At 36.2% G+C, this 20,617-nt stretch overlaps 1 protein-coding gene across 1 annotated transcript in view; it reads right to left on the minus strand.

Annotated features, from left to right (window-relative positions):
* Positions 1–333: 333 nt before the first annotated feature.
* The window catches only part of CCDC14 (coiled-coil domain containing 14), a 46,491-nt gene continuing 26,207 nt past the window's right edge, over positions 334–20,617 (minus strand). The window contains exons 10-13 of the mRNA XM_053565266.1: positions 12,687–12,769; positions 9,781–9,999; positions 9,572–9,704; positions 334–3,009 (exon numbers count right to left, since the gene is read on the minus strand). Coding sequence (XP_053421241.1) covers positions 2,079–3,009; positions 9,572–9,704; positions 9,781–9,999; positions 12,687–12,769 — 1,366 coding nt within the window. The 3' untranslated portion in view covers positions 334–2,078. The remainder of the gene's footprint in view (positions 3,010–9,571; positions 9,705–9,780; positions 10,000–12,686; positions 12,770–20,617) is intronic.

Below are 20,617 nucleotides of genomic sequence, written 5' to 3' on the forward strand. Positions count from 1 at the left end.
GATAAGAGCTCTTTAAATGTTGTCGTAAGTCAAAGACTTTATGGTGCCCTGCAGTTTTTGAGTACTTTGCCTACACTTATCTCTCCTACAAATTGGTGTCACAAGGCTACTTTGCACTAGAGACACGGTTAAATATTTAAAAATCTGTGGCTTCTCCACAGCACAAATTGTAGTGTGCAAATGTTTGCTAATAAGTGAATTTGGCTTCAGAAGTAACAGGAATAAAGAATAAAAGGTATGGGGGGCTAACATTAGGAACTTAGTAAAGCTATAAACAAGCTGCTTCAGGAACTTACCAGTAACAAGAGAAAACAAGTGATGCCCAGATGACTATTTACCAGAATTTTTTTTATTAAATCACAGCTGTGTACATTAATGCATATATTTACCAGAAATTTACTTATGACCAAAAATAGTTAAGTGTCTACTAACTGATAGTCACCAAGTGTTAAGGGAGGAATCAAAGGTGAATCAACCTTGGCCCAGTCCTCAAGAAGAGTTGAGGGTAGGAAAGACTAATATGTAAACTGACTATGCACCAATAGAAGCGTATACAAGGTATAGAAGTGTGACTTTGAAGAATGAATAAAAATTTGTCAGGAAGAGCCTGGACTCTAGCAGTCTAGGCAAAAGGAATCACATGGTCTACTTAGGATCTTGCAGTAGCAGGGATCACTGTAGAACAGTTTCCTTCTTTGGCTATGATGAGGAGATAGCTTCTAAAGTCCTTCCAAAAATTCAAATTTTAAATCCTTCAGAATTCTCTAAGATCTCATCTCTTGCAATTCTCTGGGAGGTCTAGCTCAAACCAACTACTTTAAACAAAAGTATCCAGTTTTCTGTAAGTGGTGTATTAAAACATCCCGGGAAAAAAAGGAATTCTGCAGTGTGTTGTAAGTTATGCTACACCGTCTCGGGATCCATGTGCTTAAGTAATTCTGAGAAGGAAATCTAAAATTAACGTTTGAAAAATGATTAAGAGGTTGTTACTTTGGTACAGAAAAGCAGAAAGTCCAACCTTGTTATAGACAATGGTCTCAGCTAAAGTGTTAGAAAAAAAATTGGCCCACAAAGACAGAATTACAAAAAAGCCAAGATTTATAAATTCCATCATGTTCAAATATAAGAAGTACAAAAACAAATAAACATTTCTTATATATTAAAAACAAATTTCCAGAACTAAAACATATCTATTAACATTTACCAATCTGACTATTTTTAAAGGCCTTAAAAGATGCATTCAGTATAAAGATAAACAAAAGTGTCGAAGTTTTTTTGTTGTTGTTTTTTTGTGTGTGTTTTTTGGCCAGGGCTGGGTTTGAACCCACCACCTCTGGCATATGGGACCGGCTCCCTACCCCTTTGAGCCACAGGCGCCACTTCAAAAGTGCCAAAGTTTTAAGAGTCCATTTGTTACCTTAGGATGTATCTATGTATTTCTGATGTTTTTTAAGAGGTGGCACTCGCACCTTTTCTCTTAAATATTTACATACCTCACCAACACCACTAGCTTATATGAGAGCATCTCATATAAAAGCATAATGCCATTTAGGGCGGCGCCTGTGGCTCAAAGGGGTAGGGCACTGGCCCCATATCCCGGAGGTGGTGGGTTCAAACTCAGCCCTGGCCAAAATCTGCAACAACAACAAAAAAATACATAATGCCATTTAAAAAATCAGCAGGTATACTGAAACAGGAAAGAAACTCTAGTTTGATTATATCCAGAGACTCCCTTCTAATTACCCTTTAAGAACACCAGAGAATCCTTTCAACCTGTACCCTTAATCCAGAAGGTACATATTAATAAAACAACTCTAATTGCTAAGTACTACATTAAAACATTAGTTATAATATGTTCCTAGTCATCTAAAACTTTTTTCTTTTAACAACTGTCAATTTTTTAAGATGACTTGTTTTATAAGCTCCACAGTGTTATATATTCCAATAATAAATTTATTATTTTACAATTTATTTCACATATAAAACATTATTTCTTTAAAGAAACTTAAAATATACCTTTGATATAGCCAAGTTCTATTCTTAAAAGGAAGAAGCATTCAATTTGTTTTCTTCTGAATTCATTTCTCCAGAAGTCCAGTCCTTAAGGACTTCTGTAGTCTAGCTATGTTGGCGTCCAGCGCTGCTAGGCCATTTCTGAAGTCTTGTTCATCGCGAGAAGTGAAAGTTGAAAAAGAAGAGACGCTCCAATCAGACATCAAGTCGGAATTTAAAGCACTACCATTAGTGTTGCCTTTCGCCTGAATGCTGCTGCTGTGACAAGCTGACAGGCCGTGACATGCAGCCTGCTCCCCTGGATCTTTGCTGGCAGCAGGGATCTTACCAATTACTTCCTTTATTTTCTTGAGGAGCTGTTTGTCCTTCACATCAGCTGTTCTGGGAAGTTCTTCAAGTTCATCTTCTGTTTCCTTTGTTGAAGAAGAACCAACTACAGGTGCACACAGTTCATTTTCTTTTCCAGAGACAAATGCACTGCTGTTCGTCAGCTGTGTTGTAGCCACATTTATCTGTGGCTGAGGGGATATCCTCGTAGAAAGTGGCGATTTTTTTTTAGGAGTACTTCTTGCAAAAGGGATGTAAATGGTATTACCCAGATTGTGCTCATTCTCAGTTAAAGTCATAGTTTCACTCCCTTCATCAGAATCCTCTTTTGGAAGGGGAGAAGTAACTCTAGCTGTGGATTCTTCCTCCACAGGCCTAGTGAGGCCATGCTGAGGAGACCTGGAAGGCACAGTGTCTTCATAGAGTCTGTCTGGCTCTAAGGTTTCCTCAGTTTTAACCGTAGAAAGTGGCTGTGAATGTGTAAAGGTGTGACTTCTTTCTAACTTATTTAGGTAGCTCATGATAGACGCATGAGCAGGGATTGGATCATCTTGAAGTTGTCTATCGTAAATGTTCAGAAGTGATTTGGTAAGGTTATTCCTAGGCTTGCAGCGAGCACTGTCCACACTAAGATCTGAGAGAAGCTTTGCCATACTGTTCTGTAAAGTTCTGTTAAGAAGAATTCATTACACTAATTATTTTTTAAACCTATTTCTTTCATTTATATGTACCTCTATCTTTAACAACAAGGATTTGAAGGAAGTGCTGGTTCTTAACATGAAAATAAGCAACTAAAAGCACAAAATCACAGAATATGCTTTAGAAAGAGTAAAGGAAAATAACAAACGACATAAAATTTTGTTTGTATCAGATCTACTATCTTATCTAACAACAGAGGCTCAGAAATTTTTTGTCTTTTAAGGTATGCAGATGATTTATTCTTGAGCAACACTTCAAATTGAGCCTTATAACAAAAAATAAACCTCATACAGATAAGCTAAGATATGAAGGAAAATGTAAAATACATTACAAATTTGCTCTGAAATTTCAGAAATTATTTTCCTCTATTCAGTATATATCTGCACTGGAATCATATTAGAAAACAAAAAGGATGGTTAGATATTATTACCTGGCATAATTAGGTATAAGCAACAGTTAGGTCCAAGAAAAGTATACAAGAAAAATCACACAGGGTTTGAAGTTAGACAAAAATTGAATTAAAGCCTACTACTGCCATTAGCTGTGATCTTGAGCAAGTCACTTAACCTTTCTGAATCTCAATTTCTTCCACTGTAAATGAAGATAGATACTTAAGAATTACAATGAACCTTAAAATAATAAGCTGTAAGGGTAAAGTGTTCAGTGCAATTTCAGCCTAAGTGGGTGTTCATTTGATGGCAGCTTTTATATGTACCCCTAGTAAAGCCGTTTTACACAAAGGCTTTAGTTTATTTAAACTGAATCTTATATATTCTAACAAATCAATGATAAAAAGTTAAGCTTAACAATTTAAGTAAAGATACAAAGGACATCAACAGGTAAGTAACACAAAAATACAACTAGCCAAAAAGCATGTTTCAAAAGTTCAACTTTTAATCAGGTAATTCAAAATTTGAAAATATGATTTTTCTGGTTAACAAATTTATAGTAAAAAAAGAATAATATCAGGCCGGGCCTGGTGGCTCACGCCTGTAATCCTACCACTCTGGGAGGCAGACGTGGGTGGATTGCCTGAGCTCAGGAGTTCACGACCAGCCTGAACAAGAGCAAGACCTGTCTCTAAAATATAGTCAGGCGCTGTGGCGGGCACCTGTAGTCCCAGCTGCTCAGGAGGCTGAGGCAGGAGACTCTCTCGCGTCCAGGAGTTTGAGGTTGCTATAAGCTATGACACCACAGCACTCTACCAAGGGTGACAAAATGAGACTCTGTCTTTAAAAAAAAAAGTATCCTACTGATCTATACTAAGAGGCTATATTCAAAGATATATTTACAAATATATTACCTATAATAGAAAATAAGTGGACATATATATTCAAAAAAGCAAATTGATTAAGTTAAATTATAGTACAACTGCATCATAGCCACTTACAGTAATGATGTAAAGAATATGTATCAATAGGAAAATGTTCATTATATAAGATTAAATTAAAAAGAGCAGGCCATAAATAATACAGATAACAATACTCTTTTAAAAAAATTAATAGTCACACACATAAACATAAAAACTAAAAGGAAATCTCTGTACTAATGGAAATGATTATCTCTGGATATAGACTGAATGATTTTGTCCTACTAAAGGAAAAACAAATTTTTTTCCAACCTGGCATACGCCTGTCATCTTAAACATGCTCTATCTTGACTTCCGACTGCTCTTCAAATGGCAGTGGCCCCTGTCACTACTTATACCTTTCAAGAAGGTAGTGAGAGGAGTAACATCAGCATATGGGTGAAATAAGAACTTCCTAGCTCCAATTCCCCTCACAGAAATCTAGCTAGCAACTAGTTTCATGAAGGCAGACAAATATGCCTTCATGGACATCCAAGAACTCAGGAGTGAGGCTGACACACCCTCTTGGACCACAGAACAGAGAAAAGTTGCATTAGAAGGTAAGAGGGACAGTTTTATTTTGACCTCCCCTAAGCTGGTACAGCACCCCACAGAAAGGATTGTTCTGGGCCAACAATTTCTACAGTGGGAGAAGGGAGCTGGAGGTGGACACTCAGCTTTTCAAGCTTTCTGAGATGCTTCGCAGGAGGCCCACTTCTATCTTGCCCCACCAGTTTCGACAGAGCTAGACTACCTGGGGTTAGGTTGAAATGTAAAAGGGCATAACAACCAGTGCACAGATCACAATGATGGCTCTGCATTCCAGCCAGTGGAGATGCTCAACCAGGGAGAACAGACAACAGCATTGCTCTACAGAAAGCTACCAGAGTTGAGTCCCAGCAGCTCCCCCATCCCAGTCTTCAGCAGAGTCTCAATGCTCTGCATAAGGCTTCTACAGGCCTGAAGGCAAGTGAACATCAACCTACCTCTGTTGAGCAGGGCATGTGGCCCTGCCAGACTCTAGCAGTTGAGTTACGGCCCTGCCCAACCTGTAGTTTTGCATATACCTTCCAAAGACTGGGAGGCAAAACCACATCTCTGTGTATCTGCAGAGCAGAGAATCTGGCCCTGCCTGACACTACCTATCAAACAGCGATTCTGCCGAGTTTTGGGGCCCAGCCTGAGGTATAGCCCAGGCCCATGCAGAGAAGGAAACTGGCAACTACTCTGGCCCTTCCTGTCCTGAGTAGTTAAGCTTTTCCTCTATGATTTCCTCTAGGAACAGGACAAGAATGCCCACTCTCACCATTTCTTTTCAAGATAGGTGTAAATTTAACCAAAGAGATGAAAGATCTGTATACTAAAAACTGTAACACACTGACAAAAAAAATTTGAAGAAAATACAAATAAATGAATAGATGTCTTATATTCATAATTAGAATTAATATTGTTAAAATGTTCATATTACCCAAAGTGACCTATAGATCTAATGTAGTCTCCATCAAAATTCAAGTATCATTTTCAAAGAAATAAAAAAAATTCTAAAATTCACATGAAACCACAAAAACACTCCCATAATCAAAGCAATCTTGAGCAAAAAGGACAGCGCTGGAGGTATCACACTCTCAGATTTCAAAATACATTATAAAGCACTTGTTAACAAAAAGAATGATACTGGTGTAAAAACAGACAGACTAACAGAATAACCAGAAATGTCTCCACACATTTTCTGTTAGACTAACAGAAAAGCCAGAAATGTCTCCACACATCTATGGCCGATTGATTTTCAACAAAGTTGCCAAGAACACCCAATTGGAAAAAGACAGCCTCTACAAAAAATGATGATGGGACAACTGGATATCCACATACAGAAGAATAAAATTGTATCCTTATCTCACAGGCTTACAAAAATCAATTTAAAAAAACTAAAGACAAATACAGGAGCTAAAACTGTAAAACTACTAGGAGAAAATATAAGGGAAACTTCAATGACACTTGTCTGGGCAATGAGTTTTTAAGTATGACACTAAAAGCCCAGGTACCTGGGCTTGGATCAAACTAAAAAGCTTCTGGATAGCAAAGGAAACAATTAACAGAATAAAGAGAAGCCCCAGAGAGTGAGAGAAGTATCTGCAAACTCTGTTTAATAAAGGATTAATATTCAAAATACATAAGAAACTTACACAACTCAATACCAAGAAAACAACTCAATTAAAAAACTGGCAAAGTATTTTAATAGACATTTCAAAAGAAGACAATCAAATGACTTAACAGGTTCAAGAAAAAAAAATGCTCATCATCATTAACCATCAGGAAAACGCAAATTAAAACCATATGAGGGGCGGCGCCTGTGGCTCAGTGAGTAGGGCGCCGGCCCCATATGCCAAGGGTGGTGGGTTCAAACCGAGCCCCGGCCAAACTGCAACAAAAAAATAGCCGGGCGTTGTGGCAGGCGCCTGTAGTCCCAGTTGCTTGGGAGGCTGAGGCAAGAGAATCGCGTAAGCCCAAGAGTTAGAGGTTGCTGTGAGCCGTGTGACGCCACGGCACTCTACCCGAGGGCGGTACAGTGAGACTCTGTCTCTACAAAAAAAAAAAAAAAAAAACACATGAGATTATCACCTCACACCTGTTATAGTAGAGTAGCAATTACCAAAAGGATGAAAGATAAGTGCTGGCAATGATGTGGAGAAGATCCCTGGTACATCATCACTGGGAAAGTAAAGAGTATAGCCATTCTGGAAAACAGCATGGAGGCTCCTCCAAAATGTAAAAATAAAACTACCATAAGATCCAGCAATCCCCTTTCTGGGCACATATCAAAAGGAACTGAAATCAACATGCTGAAGTTGTATCCGAACTCCCATTTTTATTATAGCATTATTCACAATAGCCAAGACTTGGAATCAACCTAAGTGTGCTTCAATGAATGAATAAAAAATATGTCGCATATATACATATAGAATATTATTCAGCCTTAAGAACAAAAAAGAGATTCTGTCATTTGCAACAACCTGGAATGAACCTGTAGGACATTATGCTAAGTGAGATAAACCGACCATGGAAAGACAAATATTGTATGGCTTTTGTGGAATCTAAAAATGTCAAACTCGGGCGGTGCCTGTGGCTCAAGGAGTAGGGCGCCGGTCCCATATGCCGGAGGTGGTGGGTTCAAACCCAGCCCCGGCCAAAAATCACAAAAAATAAAAAAATAAAATAAATAAAAATAAATAAAAATGTCAAACTCAGGCCAAGTGCGATGGCTCACACCTATAATCCTAGCACTCCAGGAGGCTAAGGTGGAAGGATCACTTAAGGTCAGGAGTTCAAGACCAGCCTGAGCAAGAGTGAGACCCCGTCTCTACTAAAAATAAAAAAAGACATTAGCTGGACACCATGGTAGATGCCTGAAGTCCCAACATACCATAAAACTGACCCCTTTTATGTGCACAATTTGGTGAGTTTTAGTATATTCATAGTTGTACAACTGTTACCACTATCAAATTTCAGAACATTTTCATCTTCCCTAAAAGAAACTCTACCTGTCAGCAGTCACTTCCCATCCCCACCTCCTGGTTTCTTGCAGCCTGTGGCAACTACTCATCTACTTTCTGTTTCTATGGTTTTGCCCATTCCGGACATTTTGTATAAATGGAATCATGCAATATGTGGCCTTTTGTTACTGACTTCTTTCAGCTTTAATACTAATACTAACAAAGTTCTCACCCAAATATTACACCTCAGAAGAAAGAAGACATATTCCTTTGGAAACCTTAAAAAGGCTTTCATAAAAACGGACATTCTGTTAATTTACTTTCAACAAGACTGTATAAACATAAGCTAATGTTTAGAAACTCTGACTAGAGCCTAATCAGTTGTAATTCCACATGGATACGGGAAATATCTTTTGCTTTTCCTATTGTTAAATAAACGTTTGCATGAAGTTACTCTATAACATATAAATGTGGAGGAAAGGCAGTATTTCTATGTAAACAGATTATTAATTTCAAATATGTTTATAAAACTAAATTAATAAGTTAAATATTATACATATATTACTATTTCACCTATTTCCCTACAAGTTTATAATTCAGGGGGAGTTTATAGCAGAAAATGGATCTGTTCACTGGAAATATAAGCAAAATGGTTTACAGTCAAGATTTTTTTCTATTTTGAACTATAAACTACCAGGATCATTCAAAAACACAGTAGATCTGATGATTTTCAGGCCTAAAATAACTTACTCTCCTCTAGGATTTAAAAAAAGTAGCTGAAAATCCAATTCTTAGCAAATGTCTCAAAAGCAAATTAAACTTTGTAAGTATACATCACATAAAAATTGAGTGAGGCAATTTTATTTGTTTCAGAAAAAATGTCTTAGGGAATGAAGAGATCTTAGGAACTTCCTCATTTTACTGAGGAAATGAAGCAAATGAGGCTCACAGAGGCTAAATGACTTACCCAAGATCATACGGCAGGAGGCTTACCAGACTAAGTGCTTTTCATGAATTATTTCTTAATCCCCAACATGACCCTGTTCACTTCCCCAATTTACAGCTGAGGTTGAGAAAAGATAAACAACTTGCTCAAAGTCATTCAACATGGCAAAGCTGAGATTCCATTCAGGTCTCTCCAGCTTCATAGCCAGAGCTCTTACACTTTGTTAGACAAATCATCAGCTCCTTATCAGAGCACTCTCCCTGGAACCATAGGGTTTAGAAAAGCATTTAGCCAGGTTTGGAATCTCTAAACTAACTTAATTGGAACAGAAGAAAATATCATCAGAAATTAGAAGAATTAGAACGACAAAAGTAACAGAAAAATTAAGACAAAATAAGAGAAAAAGACAAGGGTAAGAGAGTAGTCTGACACTATTTTGAAGTTTATAAAAACATCTAATAAAAAATACATGGGTTATTAAGGCGCCGGCCCCATATACCGAGGGTGGCGGGTTCAAACCCGGCCCCGGCCAAACCGTAACCAAAAAATAGCCGGGCGTTGTGGTGGGCGCCTATAGTCCCAGCTACTCGGGAGGCTGAGGCAAGAGAATCGCTTAAGCCCAGGAGTTGGAGGTTGCTGTGAGCTGTGTGAGGCCACGGCACTCTACTGAGGGCCATAAAGTGAGACTCTGTCTCTACAAAAAAAAAAAAAAAAATACATGGGTTATTCAAAGGAAGTCAATTTTACCTTGTTAATTCTCTCAGTCGAGTCAACTCAGCATCATGCTGGCGTAATGTTATTCCCAAAATCTGATTTTCCTTTTTAGCAGTTTCTAACTTAAACTGGGAGCTTTTCATATTGACTAAGGCTTCCTCCAATTCTAAAACAACAAACAAGTTTCAGTTTTCCTCTTCCTTTAAAAAAAATGTGACCATAACTACTGTCTAAATACATACCAATTTTTATTTTTGTCATCTCAATGTCGAACTGCTGTTTATTTTCAAGTATAATTTGCTCTTTGTCTTTAAACATATTACTAAATTGTATGCTTTCATTCTTCTGATTTTCAATCACTTTCAAGAGCTCTTCATTTTTACTCTGTAGTAATTCCTGACTCTTCAGTGACTCCTGCAATTGATTTTGCAGTAACAAGTTCAATGACTGAAGAGAGAACACTGTAAGACAAAACAGATCAAATAGCTGTTTCCCCAATATGAAAAATACAAACTTGGGAAAGACTTTTTAGAAAAAAGAAAGACCTGGGATTTAATGATTTTGCTTAACAATTATATGCATGAGCAGCTCTATGCTATATAAACACTACAAATATTTTAAAAAATTGATAGGTAGAAGTCATATTGTTCTTCTCCAAATGATATTTTGGGGATTAAGTTTTTTCCTTACCTTTTTAAATAAAGTAAAAATTCAAACACCACAAAATACCAATGATACCAAATAATTCTCAGTGAAGAATGTCCTTGCCACTCTACCTCCCCTAAGATGATCATTATCAATTTTGGTGTATTTCTGGAAAATACTTTTCCTTATAGAACTTTACATAAATATGCAAAAAATACTATGTACGCAATTTCAAACTTTGTCTTTTATTTTCCCATAAGACTGTTACATATCAATATGTATATCTATGACATTCTTTTTCATGGCTATAAAAATATAGGGCACCTAGCCTAGGAAACATACAAGACCCCATCTCTACAAATCAAAATTTAAAAAATTAGCCAGGCATAGTGGTGCATACCTGTAATCCTAGCTACCTGGAAGGCTGAGGCAGGAAAATCCCTCATGACTAGGAGCTGTGATCACACCACTGTACTTCAGCCTGGGTGACAGAGTAAGACCCTGTCTCAATTGAAAAAAAAAAAAAAAGCATAGGGCACTATTTAGCAAATAAATAGTGATAAAAGTGTTCAATTTTACCAGTTATTTCAGAAAATACCACTCTTCCATGAATGCTTACTATGTCTGAGGCATATGACAATCACACAAACAACACAGACATGGCCCTTGCACTCACAGAGCTGATAACTAGTACTATAAACAGTAATAAATGCTCTTAAAAAAATTTAAGGTAAACAAAAGAAAATTAAGAGAGAAGCTATTCAGAGTGGCAACCACTTATGACCCTACTTGCTCTCTTGGCTTCCTGTCTTCCCCTACCCCCCACCCGTCCCTCACAGGGAAACCAGAGCGGTATTTTCTGAAATAACTCTGGAAAAATTGAACACTTTTATCAAGTACTCATTCTGTTGGATGCTCTTTTTTTTCTTACTGCTTTGTAAGAGATACTTATTATATATTAAGAAAATTGGCTCGGTGCCCATAGCTCAGTGGTTAAGGTGCTGGCCACATACACGGAGGCAGGCAGGTTCGAACCCAGCCCAGGCCTGCTAAACAACAATGACGACTGCAACAAAAAACTAGCTAGGCACTGTGGCAGACGCCTGTAGTCCCAGCTACTTGGGAGGCTGAGGCAAGAGAATGGCTTAAGCTCAAGAGTTTTAGGTTGCTGTGAGCTGTGATGCCATGGCACTCTACCAAAGGCAACACAGTGAGACTCTGTCTCAAAAAGAATAAATAAATAAATAATAAAGAAAATTAAGCTTTTGTCATGTCATATACTGTAACAATTTTTCCCCCCATTTTGTTGATTCTTTTCCAGTATATTTATAATTTTGCTATGCAGAAATTAAAAAAATTTCCTGGAGACATGTTTTATCAATCTGTTCCCCTGTGGCATCTGAGTTTCTGTCAGGCTTGGGAAAATCTCCCAAAACTACCCCCCACCAAAAAAAAAAAAAGAAAGCTCTCATTCCCCAACCCCAGTACTATTAATTTTTTTGTCTTTATTAAGCTCTGTGATCCATAAAGGACAATTTGGCACTATCTGTCAAAATTGCAACTGTATGTACCCTTTGGCTCAGCAATTCTACTGCAATAAATCTGTCCTACGAAAATGCTAACATATGTGCACAAAGACAAGTATAAAGATTTTCATTGCAGTGTTGTTTGCACTGGAAAAAAGGAGGAAAGTATCTAGTTAGCTATCAGCTAAGGACCTTAAATATATTATGGTAAAACTATATAAGCAGAATACCTAAGTAGTTCTTGAAGAGAAAGAAGTATATTTATATAAACAAAAATGCCCACTACATGTTCAATGAATAAATGCAAGCTGTGGGAGTGTATATATAGTATGATGTAATTTTTCTTTTTTTTCTTTTGAGACAGAGTCTCACTCTGACACCCTAAGTAGTATTCTGCAGCATCATACTCACAGCAACCTCAACCTCTTGGGATCAAGCAATTGTCTTGCTTCAGTTTTTCTATTTTTAGTAGAGATGGGATGTCACTCTTGCTCAGGCTGTTCTTGAACTCCTGAGCTCAGGGAATCCACCCGCCTCCGCCTCCCAGGGCACTAGGATTACAGGTGTAAGTCACCACACCCGGACATATGATCTCCTTTTTAAAAAAGAAAAAGTATATATGTAGTTCTATTTCTGTCTGGTATACAGTAGGTATTTGGTAAGTAATTTGTGAAATAAATCAATTCTATGTGAATAGAAGACAGTAAAAGGAAACACAACCCAAAATAGGGATATATTACTGGGAAGTGACAGCATGGATCTTTTATTTTTCTGTTTTTGTACTATTTAATAAAGAGTATTTTTTTTAAGTTGGTTAAAAAAAGAAAATCCACTTATACAAAATAATTAAGAAAGCTCAATTCTTCACACTTGATCTTAGCCAAAAGGCCGAGAAGCAATAAGAAAGCTCAATTCTTTATCAACATTTCCAGGGACACAAAGAATTTAACATCAATCCTTATAGTTCTTTTACCTACATTCAAGGTTGCATTCCATGGTACCAGACACCTTATGAGTTTTTTCTTGTTCTCTAAGTTGCTGGTTTAAACTTCTCAACTGCCTAAAGGAAATAATGAAGAACTATGAAGGCAAGACTCCCAAGTCCATTTAACATTACACGTGCCACAGCCTATCATAAAAGAGAAAACACAGACAGTGGTACCCACTATCCTTTAGAAAAGCGTAAGTCCATCTCATCCCCCAAACAAAAGACAAAAATGAAATAAACAAAACAACAAAATCACACTATTATTATTAGAGGGCCTAAATGATTTTTAAAAGATTGCCTGAGATAGCATAAAACCTCCCATCACTAGAAAAAGGTTAACTGCTATTTTTCCTTTTTTTTTTTTATCTTTTCTACGACTTTCTTGTTTTCTTTTTCTATTGCTTTCCTTTCCTGTCTCCTCTTGTTATCTTCATCACTGTAGTCCATCATCTACTTAAGAGATCTGTCACTCCTATAAACTAGAGGCACTGACTGCTATCAGATAACTATTTGCTTGATGTTTTGTCACATGCACAAATCTATGCTTCTAGTAATTTCTTTGATAGATGTCAAAGATAATGGGCTTAAGTAACAAGAATGTTAAAAAACATTCTTTTTTCTAGTCTGCCCTACAATGAACTGCACAAGGTATGGCTTAGGGGGAAAAAAGTTCTCAATTTATCTTTCTAGAATTACTTACCTAAAGACATTTTGCCTTAAAATATTTACTTTTGTTACTGAATTAAAATGATAGTAACCTCTCTCACATCATTCTAGATGTGATTAATTCTGCATTGCATCTGTATTAATTCTGGATTGATTAAAGCATTGAACATAAAATATACAAACAAAATCCAGGGAAATCTACTTAATCTTGAAGTGAGAAAGGCATTCCTAAAAACAATCCAGCAACCATCAAAGAAAACAAAGGAAAGAGTTAACTACATGAAAATTTGAAACATGTTCTAGCAAGAGCCTGAAAGAAAATACTGCCACACATATAACAGATAAGGGGTCCATAACATTTAAAGAGTTCCTAGAAATCATTAAGGCAACTTAGCAAAAAAATAATAATAATAATAAAAGATAAGGATGAGTAGTTCACATAAAAAGTAGAAATGGCCTATAAGCATATAAATGTTTAGCTTCACTAATATGAAGAACTGCAAATTTAAAAGAAAAAGATTTTTTGGACACAGGATCGACCAAAAAAAACCCCAAAGACCCAAAAAGCCCCCACAAAGTAACTCTTGTTGATAATATTATAGGGGAATTAATGATCTCAATTGGTAGGGAGTCTACTGGTATAATCATTTTGGACGACAATTTGGTATCCAACAAAAAGTAAAATGTTTGTGATCTTTGACAAAATCATTCTACCTTTAGGTCATAGTGTCAGAAACAGTTGTACATGTGCAAAAACATCTACAACCTTGTAAATATGTACAAGGATGTTTATAACAGCAACTACTTACTAGTTAGAAGTTGGAAACAAAACACCACATAAATTATGATACATACGTATGTGAAATACTAATACAGTTATTAAAAAGAATGAGACAGCTATACATGTACTGACATGGAAAGATCTCCAAGGCCCATCATGGTGTAAAACGAGGAAGCTGCAGAATAACAGGATAATATGAGCTCATTTTTGTAATAAAACTCTGATTTTCTCATGTTTTACAAGAAAGACTGCACAGCAGATCTAGAAAAGGCAGCACAGACTTGTGACCTAGAACTCCAAATGAAAGCCTTCTGCTATTTTTCCTAAAACAGCACAACTGCCAAGGTCCTCCCAGCAAGTACGTGACAGAAGCTTTGCCCAACAATCTTTTAGTATGTCCCTGGTCAGATTCTTGTCTTCCCAAATGCAGCCAATCTAAACCTTTCATAACTCACTGCTAGCCTCTCATTCCTACCTTCCTCCTCTTAGTTGAATACTTTATTTCCTATTTTTATTAAAAACACTGTGGTTTGGGGACAAACTCTTGTTACCCCTTGGTCCCAGGGTGTCTATATGCTTCTAACCCTCACTTGTCCCCTCTACTCTCAGAGTGAGTAGCCTCATCTGCCCCTTGGATCCCATCTCCCCCTAGACCAGCAGTTCTCAACCTGTGGGCTGCAACCCACAGGAACTGTATTAAAGGGCCGTGGCATTAGGAAGGTTGAGAACCACTGCCCTAGACCCTCAAGGACTCTGCTTCTGGTCCTTCACATCCACACCAACTCCCTTTATCCGCTCCCATATCTCCATTTTCTCCCTCAATGCCCATTCATGTGCCTGAGGCAAGAAGCATGCTAAAAAAACGCCTCCAATCTTTTGGAAAACACTTCCTCCAACCTAACTGTACAACTAGGGACTCTATTCCTTCTCATTTGCTCATTCAGGGCCAGGCTTTTACAAAATAATTATTCTATTAAAAAATGATACATGAGGCTGAGTGCAGGGGTGGGTTATAGTCTCAGCTGCTCTGATTAGGCCTGTGAAAAGCCACTGCACTCCCAACTGGGCAACATGGTAAGACCCTGTCTCTACAAAGAAATTAAAAATAATAATAAAATAAAATGAAAATCATAAAAAACAGTAAACAATATTTTAAAAACTGATAGTTACACATGCTACTTAAAAATGTTATGCATTAAATTTAAACATACTTGATTTTAACAAAGGAAAAGAAGAAATGCTGACATTTAGGAAAATATTTCTTTTATTAACTTCATTCATTTTTTTACAGTTTTATTAAGATAAAACTGATAGACAATGAACTGCATAAAATTTGAAGTATATCATTTTATATTTTGACATGCAGTGAAACCATCATCACAGTTAAGCTATTTATCACCCCCAAAAGTTTCCTCATACCTTTTTTTATAACCCTCCCTTTATATAGTTACCATAGATTAGTTTACATTTTCTAGAATTTTATGTAAGTGCAATCATGCAATATATACAGCAGAACCTCCATAGTTGACCACCTCCCTACACTGACCACCTCCTCAAGTTGAACTAATTGTCACAGACATGTACCACAAGTACATATCAGTACAGCAGGCCTAGTTACTTGTGTTAACCTCCTCCATGTGTTGATCAATTTGTTATAGCTCCTTGGATGGTCAACTTACAGAGGTTTTACTATATTCTTGTAGCCTGGTTTTTTTCACTTAACTAAGTAATTCTAAGATTCCAGCCCTGGCCAAAAACTGCAAAAAAAAAAATAATAATAATAATAATAATAATTCTAAGATTCATTCATGCTGTTACAAGTATGAACAGGTACTACCTTTTATTGTTGAGCAGTATTCTATTACATGGATATCCACAATTTGTTTATCCATCACCTTAATGACAGATATTTGGATTGTTTGCTATGAACATTCATGAACAATTTTTTTGTGCAGCTATATATACTCTAACTTCTTTACAGCAAATACTTAGAAGTGTCTGAATCATAAGACAGATGTATGCTTAATTTCTAAGAAACTGTCCAACTATTTTCCAAAGTGGCCAGACCATTTTACATTCCCACCAGCAGACAATGAAATTCCTGTTACTCCACATCCACACTAACACTTTTAAAGATCCTAGCACTCCAGGAGGCCAAATGGGAGAATCACTTGAGCTCAGAATTCCAGACCAGTTTGAGCAAGTGCAAGACCCTGTCTCTACTACAAACAAAATAATTGGCCAGCAGCAATGGCATGCAGTCTCGTAGTCCCAGCTACTCAGGAGGCAAGCAGGAGGCTTGATGGAGCCTAGGCATTTGTGGGTGCAGTGAGCTATGATGATGCCGCTGCATTCCAACCTGGGTGACAGAGAGACTAGGACTCAATAAAAAAATAAAATAAAATAGGGTTTTTTGGTATGCAGCCACTCTAAAGGGTACCAGCGGTTCTAATTTGCATTTTCCTAATGATTAAAGATGATAAACCATCTTTTCATGTTCCTATCTGATAGCCATATTTTTTTTTTTTGGCAAAGTATCTATTCAAATATTTTATCCATTTTTAAATTGGATTTTAAAATTTATACGCTCTTAGAGAATTATAATAGTTCTTTATGTAATCTAGATACAGGGCCTTTATCAGATACATATTTTGTAAATATTTTCTGTCTGTTGGTTGCTTCTTCATTGTTAGGAATAGTGTCTTAAGGAGCAAAAGTTTTAAATATTGACAAAGTTCAATTTATTCATTTTTTCTTTTCTAGTTACAGTTTATGTTGTATTTAAAGAAATCTTCCCAATCCAGAGTCACTAAGATTTTTTTCCTATAACCCTCTCCGATTCATTTCAACTTAATTTGTGTTTATGGTAAAAAGTAAAGGCTGAGGTTCATTTTTTTAAAATATGGTCCTCCAATTGTTTCAGCACCATTTATTAAAAAGATTACCCTTTCCCCATTCAGTTTCTTTGACATCTTTGCCAGAAACTAATTATCTGTATGTATGTTTTTGGACTCTATAATCTATTTCCAAGATCTATTAGCCTATCTTTACACCAATGCCACTATGTCCTGATTACTATAACTATATCTTGAAATAGGATAACACTAACTTGGGTTCTTATTTTCCCAAAGTTGTCTTGTTTTACATTCTCTGAATTTCTGTGCAAATTTTAGAATTAGCATGATAGAAAAGAGACTGCTTGGGTTTTCTCCAGAATTACTTAGAATCTACAGATCAATTTGGGAAGAACTAACAATCATACATCTTAGTATGGAACTGGTTTATCTCTCATTTATGTAGGTCTTTAATTTCTCTAAGCAATCTTTTATAGTTTTCATTGGATGGGTCTTACATATTTTATATAAAATTTATTCCTAAATTGTTCATATTTTTTATGCTACACTAAGTAGTACTGATTTTAAATAGTTCAAATTATTCACTGCTAGTACATAGAAAAACAATTAATTGCCTTTTGCGTACTGATCTTGTATCCTGCAACCTTGCTAAGCTCACTTATTAATTCTAGTAGCTGTTTTGTAGATTCATAGGATTTTCTACAAAGACCACCATGTCATCTGTGAATTTACTTTTCTTTCCAATGTAGCTGGCTTTTATTTATTTTTCTTGCCTTACTGAATTGGTTACAACTTCTAGCACAATGTTAAAAAGAAATAATCATCAGGGGTGGTGCTTGTGGCTCAAGGAGTTAGGGCGCCACTACTGGGCGCCATATACTGGGGATGGCGAGTTCAAGCCCAGCCCTGGTCAAAATTGTAAAAAAAAAAAAAAGAAACAATAATCATTTGCCAAATAGTATATGCAGAGAAAAAAACAAACAGCTAAAAAGAATTTTTAAATAATAGAATAGTACAAACATTATTTTAAAATATTATGTGTTGAATTTTAGGATTATATGATTTTCACTGAAGGAAAATAAGTGAAACTAGAACTGATAAACTTTATGTAAATATTTCTTTAAGAAATATTATTCCTAAATAACCTAAAATTCATGAAATAGAATATAAAAATGTAGAATTGGGATTCATATTAGTAAGAGTACTAATACATTCTATTCTTTAACCATAATATCCTCAGTTGTCTTAGTTCTATGTATAGATTCAACACTCTATTCCTTCTTTTGAATTCATCTTTTGGTTGATTGGACTTTGCCATTCAAGAATTTTTTTTTGTTTTTACAGGAGTCCAAGAGTGCTGTATTTCCTAAATTCATGCACATTTGAGAATATGATTGCTGCCCTTATGCTAAAAGACAGCTGGACCACATTAGAGATTCTTGGGGCATACTTTCTTTCCCTTAGAACTTTGTAAATTATATTCTATGATCCTCTGGCAATTTCAATTACTGTGGAAAGGATGATGCCAGCCTAGTATTTTTCTCTTTATACATGATTTTCTATTTCTTTTGAATGGCTCCAAAACCTTTTTTCCCCTTATACTTGAGATGTAAGAAAGATTATATTACTTTAATATATACCTTTACCAGCATATGTCTTGGTGTTGATCATTTTACAAAGATTTTCTGGGATCTTGCATGAGTCCCATTCATCTGCTGACATAGATCTTTACATTAGAAAAGTTTACCTTTATTTTTTATCTTTTAATATAGTCTTGAATCCATCTGTTCTGTTCTCTTTTTCAGCAATTTTGTATCTTTTGCTTCTTTTCCATATATATCATCTTTATAATTTTTAATATTAAATACCTTTAAAGGTTCTATAAAATAATTTATTATCTCCAATACTTTCACATGAAGTCCCTTTCTTTTTTATAGTTCATTATGCTATATATACCAATAACACCTAATACACTGAGATGTTCCCTGAACTTTCTCTAGGGACAGGCAATTAAATACTATGAAGAACTTAAATTCTTTTTTTTTTTTGAGACAGTCTCACTATGTCACCCTTGGGAGAGTGCCGTGGCGTCACAGCTCACAACAACCTCAAACTCTTGGGCTCAAATGATTCTCTTATTTTAGCCTCCCTAGTAGCTAGGACTACAGGCCCCCGTGACAATGCCTACCTATTTTTTTTTTCTTTTTTATGTTTATCAGGCCTGGGCTGGGTTCAAACCCACCAGCCCTGGTGTATGTGGCGGGTGCCCTAACCACTGAGATACGGGCAAGCCAAGAACTTAAATTTTTAACAGCTCTACTGTTGCCCCAAACTGGCCTTACCTGTTTATTCCTTTTTTGTTTGTTTGTTTTTGGCCAGGGCTGGGTTTGAACCCGCCACCTCCAGCATATGGGGTAGGTGCCCTACTCCTTTGAGCCACAGGCACCGCCCTTAAATATTCTTTACTGTACAACACTCCAAATCTGAAGAGACAGATAACTTTCCAGAAGTTACACTGCTAAAAAGTTATGCATGTGAGGGTTCTAGTTCAGCTGGTTACCACTTGACCCACTTCGTTTTCTGTAAAGTGGGTGAACAGAATCCGCCTTGGTTGTGAGAACTACATGCAAAGATGAACATGAACCATCTGTTACATTGCCTGGTCACCACAAGCGCTGTCCCACTGCTCTAACTCCTGTGGTAGCACACGAACACATGGCTGCTGTAAGTTTGTAAGAATATCTGATCTTACTAGAGGCACTTCTCTCCAACAATTTTTATATTGTTCTTTTTCTATTTTGCTTTGTGTGATTTCCTCCAACTTAACCACCATTCAGTCAATTTAACAAATACTTGTTAGAATGAGTGTTAGGCACAATTCTCAAGCAAACTAAAGAGACAAAAGTTCAGTCTTCTGAAGTTTAGAAACAGGAAAAAAAAAAAAAATGGACCTCACTGGAGACTTAAAAAAGAGAGAAGGAAGAGTTACTGTTAAATGGGTACAGAGTTTATGTCACAGATAAAAAGTTCTGGCCATAGATAGCAAAGATGTCATTGTGAATGTACTCACTACCCTGGAAATGTATATGTCTAATCATTTACAAATGATAAGAAATACCCTTATTTAATGTAATATAAATACCTAATCATTTACAAATGATTAGAAAGATGAAAAAAATATATATATATTATAACAAAAATAAATAAGAAAAAAATTTTAAAGGGTTTTAGGAAGAAAAATAACCTAAGTCTGACAGGAAACATTTTTTGGTTTTCTCTTTTATTTTTCTGAGTTCACCTTTAAAAACTTCAATTACTTTTCTTCTCCTTTTACTGTTTTCCTTCTTGAAGCACTTTCTCTCAATCTCTTTCTCCGTCTAAGAAGGATGATATTATCTTTGATTTCCTTGATAGACTGTGTTTCAAGCTTTCCTGCATTTTTCTGTCAGAGATTTGTCTTGTGATGTTTACTCTTGATCTACTTTTGTTTCTGTTGTCAGTTTATTTTGAATGTTATGCAAAAATCTCTCCTATAAATTTTTGTCTTTCCATGGGCTTTTGTGATGTCACTTTCCTAGTTTTCTTGCTATGTCTCTTATTCTCCTCTGGTTTCTTCCA

The sequence above is a fragment of the Nycticebus coucang genome, chromosome 16, assembly GCF_027406575.1.
Source record: "Nycticebus coucang isolate mNycCou1 chromosome 16, mNycCou1.pri, whole genome shotgun sequence".
Taxonomy (NCBI): domain Eukaryota; kingdom Metazoa; phylum Chordata; class Mammalia; order Primates; family Lorisidae; genus Nycticebus; species Nycticebus coucang.